Below are 7,888 nucleotides of genomic sequence, written 5' to 3' on the forward strand. Positions count from 1 at the left end.
GATTGACAACCAGCTGAGCGGCCCTAGCATCCTCTCGAAAGAGCTACGGTTGCTTATAAAGCGCGCAGCGCATGTAATAGTAGCACGATTATGTTAACTAGAGGGGGGTTAAGTTGATCCACTTCATGCAGGCAAGGTGAAAAGAGCGGTTTTCCATGTAGTATGCGAAGTAGAATCTCGTTCTGTGCTCCAGCTCCAGTTTCTTGGCCTCTTTTCACTGCTTCTTGAACTAGAGGAGAAAACCTTTTTATAAGTACTGAAATCCTAATCTATTCTTTCCAGGTTCATGGATGACGTATCACGCGGAAGGAAGTTTTACGGCAGAAGTAATGCTGCCCGTAGTCTGGGACGGATTAGTGAAGTATTGATGCACATTAGTCATAAAGGCTGATGGAATCGCGTCGTTATAGTCGCCATCTTGACGGCCTAATTTATTTGCAAGGAGCGTTCGAGAGCGGAGTTGTGTACGTCCGTCGTCCAGGGGCTGCGAGTTGCATCACTTTCCGTTCTTCAGGAGACTTGCTGTGGAACTCCGTTGACGGTACGGCTCACAAGCCGGTCGTTCTCGTACTCCTCGACGGTCTCAACGCCGTTCTCGATGATCACTCGCTTCTCGTACTTGCCTTGAAAGCCTGACGGTGGGCGTGTATTCGGCACATTGATGTTCCTTACCTGGAGAAGAAAAACCATTGCGAATCGACAGTAGACGCAGATGAGCGCTTTGAGAGCCATGTTTATGGAAACACGCCTGACGAGCATTTTCAGAAAAAACAAGTCGACTTAAGTATGTGCCAGTAGTGATGACTAGAGAAGTTGGCGGAAGACGCTACCATATCGCAAACAGCATGGCCTGTCACCTTCAGTCCTTACTCGTCCCTTGCAGCCCTTATTCTGCAGCTACTATTCATGCCCGACAGACAGTCATCAGGAGGTGGTCGTATACGTCGCGTTTACACGAACATTAGCATCTGGCTGCGTTTACTTGTTGGACCAGAATCCGGTCGCCACGACATCGCAGAAACAACGCTGGCATTGCATTAAATTTCAAGTAGGAAAATAAAGTAAGATCCACGCCCACAAGTTGGGCATTGGTCGTCCTCTTCTACCTCGTTTTTTTTTTTTTTTTTTTTTTTTGCTGGATTTGACAGTATACGCCTCCGTCTGTACCGGGTGAACGACTGATCCGATATCGCCGGTTTCGAGCCAAAGCGACCCTTCGCGACCGTTGTTTTTTGACAGTGTGGGTGCGCGACTAGCCGGTAGAATGCTTGTTAATCCGGCGCAAGTTATCTCGCCGCCTGTTGGCCGACATGAGTACTACGAAGATTAACGACTCGTGTGAAGACATGGTGATAAAGAACTGGAGCCGAACTGACAAATCTATTCGATCGTAAGTGATCTTTCCCATTGGTCGGCCAACTTCCCTAATTATATGTCCCGAATCCCGATTGGTTGATCCTTGCTCTTATCAGTTTCAGCGCAAGCGTTTGTTTGCGAATACGGGCCCTTGCCTACATCCACCGACACGCACCTGGCCAGCCTGGTCCGCGATCTGGTAGTTCGTGCCTTCTGACGAGATGGTGGTCCGGATGCTGCATGGGGCTCCACCGTAGATGGTCAGGTTTCCGCCCTGCTCGTTCTCGTTCACTTGCAACGTGCTCACTTCTATCCGCGAGTTCGAGCTGCCGGATCCCGTCACGCTTACTTGGGATGGTTGGCGGGAGAGGTTAGTGTTCGACATTGCTTCTGTCCGTATGTGCGGCCGCTCTCTGTTAAGAAAATATGAGGTTAAGAAATTATCATGTTAAGAAAAACTTCATAAATGTATATATGAAAGGCCAGAAAGAAGCCAACTGAAAGTCTTATGTGTCTAAGTTAAAGGGCTGCTATCTTGTACACTTTCGAAAAGCCGGCGTTCGGTTTCGTTTCACGCGATTGACCTAGGCCGCAACACACACACACACACACACACACACACACACACGCACACACGCACACACGCACACACGCACACGCACACACACACACGCACACACACACACGCACACACACACACGCACACACACACACACACGCACACACACGCACACACGCACGCACGCACACACACACACACACACACACACACACACACACGCACACACACGCACACACACGCACACACACACGCACACACACGCACACACACACACGCACACTATACAGGGTGTTCAAAATTAAGCTTTATGGTTTTCTTAAAGTTAGGGACTGGGAGGCGCGCGAAGACCGTGCACCTCTGCAAATAAGTTATGTGGCCAGAGGGAAACAAAGTTAGATGATAATTATCGCTGTCAGCAGCCCAGTTAAATAAAATTGAATAATAAACTTTTGTTGACTGCAGTAAGTGGATATATTTGTATTGAAAAGTTAGAGGCTGTCGTGTTTCTACACAGTATCAGTTGGAATAATTCTTCTAGCGTGTCTGTGCTTCGAGATATCAGACTCCAAATTTTAATTGTCGTTCGCATCATTAGGCAGGCAAGAGAGTGAGAATCGGCGCAAAGCTCCTCCCTGGTGTGACGCGGCTATTGCGTGTGGTGTTTAGACTGACAACGGGGTGGAGGCATTGGCAAAGATGATTATATACACGCCGAATACATTCCGTGGAAATTTATTTTAATATGTAGCGCCGTGATTTATTCCGTTTGAAGATGTCGCTGCGTTCATTCCCTGGGACGACGCTGCAAAACTACACGACACCTACTTCAGCCTGGAGTATGATGCTTGCACCTATAGTTTGGAAATAGACACGACTTTTTTTATGTCCCGCCGCGTATACCGACGTCGGCTTCTGGAAATTTATACAAGCGCTGATCGCCAAAAATGAGCAGAACGTGCTCTCCATGGTCGCGCATTCTACTGTCGAATAAGACTTGTCATAATGTACGTACAATACGTTGCACTCATTTGAAAGGGGCGGACCTTGCTATGCCAGAGGGCAACAATCTGCGTTACCTGATGCGTGGTAGCCTTTGGCTGCCTAGATGCCGCGGGATAACATAGGTTTACTGTCTGTATACTACTAGGCTGCTGCTAAGTTCGCTTGCTATGATGGCTGTGGTTGAAAGAATGTTCCCAATTTGTGGTCATAGCCACGAGTGGCCCTGGATAACACTCTCAGGGTATATCGTATCTAGTTATATACACATTACTATGTAGTTGCATACACATACACAAATACACGTGAAAATGGGCACCGCCGTGGTATGTCTCGTGGTAGAGCATCGCACGCACGGCTGCCACCTGCGGCAAGCTGTCCTTTCACCCGCTTTCTTTTTCCTCATTATTTCTACATTTGAATGAAAGAGAACATTTAACTACCCTTACGCTTTCTTTGGCTTGATTCTCTTTTGGCTTCATGTGGTTATAAAGAACAAAAAACTTTTGCCCCGTGGTTCCAATTATTCTTCCCGCACTTGATGGTATTAGGAACTTTCTACGAAAGAGTGGTCACGGGTCAAGCAAGACAGCATTAATTGGAAAATGCGGCGACAAGACTTCTCTAAACATCAACTTCAACATCAAGCGTTAAATAAGAAAGGCGTATACTAGAGAAATGCCTTTGTACTATACCGCTCTGTCGAAATGCCGGGCCCTGAATGCTTTACCACTGCCACCGTTTCACCCTGTTACAGAATTTACGCTGCAGAAGTATGGGTGTACTAGAAGGGACCCTAAAGGAATAGCAGATATTGGCGCTTAAAGGGCAACTCCGGTGATGTTTTGAACATGTAAAGGTAATGGAATATTTAGGTTCCCGAGACACCCTTGTCACGCGTCTGATAGTAGAATTGCTACGCAAATTCGAAAATATATTTTAAACAAGCAAAAAACCGCAAGAACGAAACCGAAACCTGACCAAGCGGCCGAGCGAACCTCTTCGTGCGCCGTCACGAGTGTCCCCACAGGGGAAGGCGCGCAAGGCATGCCGGTCTCGCCCGCTGGCAGCGAAGAGCAGGCTCTCGGCTGAATCGTGACCGCGGCGGATCATCGCGTGACAATCTCAGCTGCACCAGCTATTCGGATCTGTCAAATATTGACACACAACATTCTGACGAATTCGATAGCCATGAATCGCCGTTCGCATTCGACCCGCCACAACGAGAGCCAGCGCCCATGCGCTACATATCGTGGTGCAACATGAAGACCAAGGGTACCCATAACCACCGATTTTATACGTACTGCTTGCTATTTTAGGTGTTTTACCCCTTCTCAGGGAAGCGCTTCGCATGCTCACTGTATATAAGATGTGGAGCACGACTTCCCGCCTCTGTATGCTGCAAGAACGCCGCTGGCAGTCCAAAGCACCGAACGGTGCATTTGTTTACATCGGCAGGTACAGCGACCATTCCTCGTTCGCTTGAGATATAACGCTATAGCCGCTCATCGGTGACATCAATTAATGTCAGAACATATCAAAACAGGCAGATTTTGTGCATGTAAGCCCCGTTCCACCACTCTGAATCGCGCTGATATGAGCGACCGCGCACCTTCGAAAACAGCGAGCGGGAGACGGGAGTAGTACGGGGTCGTTATGCTGCCTACTTATCATTCTTCGTATTCTCTTCATGCGCACAATATGTTCCGTAAAATGGACATAGATGAGGACTTTGCGCGTGTGATCGTTCATTTAGAGAACGCGTAGTTTTCTCGCGGAAACGCCGATGCCAGTATAGACACCGTTGGCAGCTGAACGAGGCGGTTGTTAACGCTGCTGTATCGAGGGGCCTACGCTTGCTGCTAATTTGAGATACGAGGCAAGCAGTGCCCCTCGGAAGCTTGAAAATGAGTTTGCAGGACTATACGTAAAAATATACCCATGTTCGTCGCATTTAATTTGGGGAAGTGCCGGTTAGTGAGGCGGGCAGCTTGCCGTCGAAAACTGCCACGTACCGATGTCGATACTGCTGCGTGTCGTCCCTTCTCGCTTTTTGTGTGTGCACTGTACGAAATGAGGAATGGTTTACTTCAAATCCGCATGGTTAAAACTGAACTTCAGAAGGAGTTTTCTTCATCCTGGTGGCTTAATTGGCTTCAGGTCGGTCGCTCAGGTCCGCCAGCAGCAGATGCATGAACTACACGATTGTGACATATAGGCTTAACCTCGGCTGAACGCGATCGGCATCGGCTCAAACTGTGTGTGCGGATGGCGAGGGCTGAAATTCGTACAGCCAACGCAACACAACTTGCCTCCCATCCCTTGCACGTCTACAGGGAACGCAACTTCTCACGAAAGCAACATCTCACGCCATGCATGCACCGACCAGCTCACGATCGTCGACTCCTCGACGCTCTCGTCGCTGTCGTTGGCATGATCCCGGCATGCATCTGCATGGAACACTCCTGACGTCATACACAATGTAGCCTGTAACTGAGGAGGAGGCAAGGTAGGGTGTTCGAGGCAATTAATTAAATTCATTCCAAATATCTGTGCAACTCCCAAACCTGCTTTTGTTGAGGACATGACGGAAGTGTTCAGAGGAACGTACCCAGCGAATTTCATTGACATCTGTTGACATAGAAAAATCGCCGCAGTTGCCCTTTAATGCTTGATCCCTGTGCACAGATAACAAAGCTTGCGTGGTATGGGTGTCTTGATTTTATATCATATAGAATTTTTAGATATAGCTTGTGGCAGATAGCATAATTCTAGTCATAGAGCTGTATTACTCAAAGAGACGAACATTACTTAACGAGAAATCAAAATCCATTATCGATAATGATTTAAAATTTACTACTACTTTGTTATTATTTACTTTACTGCGCATATTGCAATTTACGAATTGTAGCCGGTGAGTTTGCAAGACGTATCCACTTGAAATGAATCTCCAGGATGACACCAGTTTCCCAAAGTGTGGTGCGAAATACATGAGCGTTCCAGTTACTTTTGTGCTTCAGTGCATAAAACGGCAGTTTGTTAAAGTAGTAAGTGGAACAACAGTTCATTTTTACCGCAAGTTTCACGGCAAATATCTTGCAACCTCACCGGCTGCAATTCGTAAATTCCAATGTGTGTAGCAAATTAATTAATAAACATGTTATTTAGCGAGCTTTTGTTCATTATTCGAGTATGCATTTCAGTTTCTCGTGCGAGTAATGTTCGCCGCTTTGCGTAATCCAAACCAAGGACTACAATTACTCTATCTGCAACAAGCATTTCTTAAATAAAAAAGTTTACTATCTAAAGAAAGAAATATACACCTGGTATAATTACGTTTGCGGCGCAACGCATCGCACATATAGACACTGCACTACCAACTCCGGTCATATTCGCGCCAGCACGTTATGTTATCATGACTGCGATCCGAACAGTTTCTTGGGCCTCGAACGAAGCTGCAAGCTTGAAGCGCTGCTGCTCTTAACCTGGCATTCACGTGCGCTTCACTGAGCGCTTTTATCGGACTTATACTTGGCTGAGGGGAAAATCGAGATGCGCGTAGGCCCGCGGTTGGCCCTGGACGATATATCGTGCCATGAATGCACGCACCCGACACAGAGCATGGACAAACAGAGGCTCCCTGGTCGTCCAGCAGTCTTAAACGACAGTTTGCACCACCAGAGGAGTACATGACTATTTCGGCGAACACTGGCAGCCATTTGACCAGTTAGAAGGCTGCTCATATTGGAAAAGGGAACGGTGTTACAAACGAATGTCAACTGGTCCGCTCACACCGCTCAAGTGGAGTTTAGGAACTCAAGAAGTTCCTAAAATATATATTTGTAATTTTTCTTCCATGCCTTAAGCCAGCGTGATGCGGGCGGGACATTAGATTCGTTAGCTCATGGAAATAAAAGCATAAAAAAAAACGATAAGACTCCCACGCCTAGATGACGGACAGTGCGAACTATAGCACACACGATAAACACGCTAAAAAAACAGCACGGTGCATTTATTGCACTGAATGCCATTCGACACGCATTCTCTTCGGCCGTTAAGTTCTCGAGATCTGCTGATCAACGCCCCTTGTGCTAGAAGGCGCGGGCTGAGCCGTATTGGCATGAGAAGTGTTCGGCAGCTTACCTCGAAGATTTGTAGCCGCAGGCGCAAGCCGCGTGCAGTAGGCCGCTACGCCCCGTTGGACGACGCACTCGGCCTTCTTCACGGAGGCTACGGCAGCAGCTGGTCCAGGTACTCGCAGCCCCGTCGACGAATGCTTTGGCACGGGCCACGGGCGCAGCACGGTCCGTGCTCGAAGGCACGAGCGCACGCCTGCGATGACCATGGTGAATGCACTGCCAAAATTGCAACCGCGAGCCTTCGGCCTTAGCCGTCACTATACTCTCTAATGAACGGCATACGACATTGTGAATGTGTCGGCCCATGTGTCAAGTCCGCGTGCCGGCGTTGAGTACCATCCTGCAGTAATGCATGTGGTTATAGTAACGATAATAAAAATTCAATATAGTTCTCTAAGAAGTCTACTACTGCACAAGAAAATGAAGCGACGCGAGAGTGGAGATTCTATGAAAGAATGAGTCTGGCGAGAGAAGGCGTAATGTATACTTTGCACCTCATCATTTCTGTTACAAATACATCTCCCTCAATCTGTCTTTCACACAAAGGAGCTGCCTGGAGTTGTTCGCTCTGTCCGCTTGTATTGATGTGGCCCTGCTTCTATGTGGTAGACCCTTCTGTAGAAAACGAAAAGAATTGTTGTCTTTTGTTTTGTGCTATTCTTAAATAATATGATACATATTTACTACCGATAAGGCGTTGGGGGGAGGGAGACAGCATAAGAACGTCAACCTGGGGCAGAATAATAGTAACTTTTATGAAAGGTATTGTCAGCAAATTTACGTATGGTTGTTTATGAATGTTGTAAACGATGGCGTTTTATAGTGTCGAACA

At 47.4% G+C, this 7,888-nt stretch overlaps 1 protein-coding gene across 1 annotated transcript; it reads right to left on the reverse strand.

Moving 5' to 3' along the window:
• Window positions 1-396: 396 nt before the first annotated feature.
• LOC126547749 (uncharacterized) lies at window positions 397-7,398 on the reverse strand. Its single transcript, XM_050195720.2, has 3 exons — window positions 7,061-7,398; window positions 1,532-1,769; window positions 397-672 (listed from the first exon to the last, which is right to left on the reverse strand). The coding sequence occupies exons 1-3, from the start codon at window positions 7,360-7,362 to the stop codon at window positions 511-513; spliced, it is 702 nt and encodes a 233-aa protein (XP_050051677.2). The 5' UTR covers window positions 7,363-7,398; the 3' UTR covers window positions 397-510.
• Window positions 7,399-7,888: the final 490 nt, after the last annotated feature.

The sequence above is a fragment of the Dermacentor andersoni genome, chromosome 1 (assembly GCF_023375885.2).
Source record: "Dermacentor andersoni chromosome 1, qqDerAnde1_hic_scaffold, whole genome shotgun sequence".
NCBI lineage: Eukaryota > Metazoa > Arthropoda > Arachnida > Ixodida > Ixodidae > Dermacentor > Dermacentor andersoni.

What these genes read in the sequence shown, in the direction of transcription:
- LOC126547749 (XM_050195720.2), bottom strand. Translation starts at nt 7,362, where the DNA reads ATGGGCCGACACATTCACAATGTCGTATGCCGTTCATTAGAGAGTATA. An exon ending in TGCGGCTACAAATCTTCGAG is followed by an intron (nt 1,770 to 7,060) that starts GTAAGCTGCCGA and finishes TTTTCTTAACAG; the next exon opens with AGAGCGGCCGCACATACGGA. An exon ending in TCGCGGACCAGGCTGGCCAG is followed by an intron (nt 673 to 1,531) that starts GTGCGTGTCGGT and finishes TTTCTTCTCCAG; the next exon opens with GTAAGGAACATCAATGTGCC.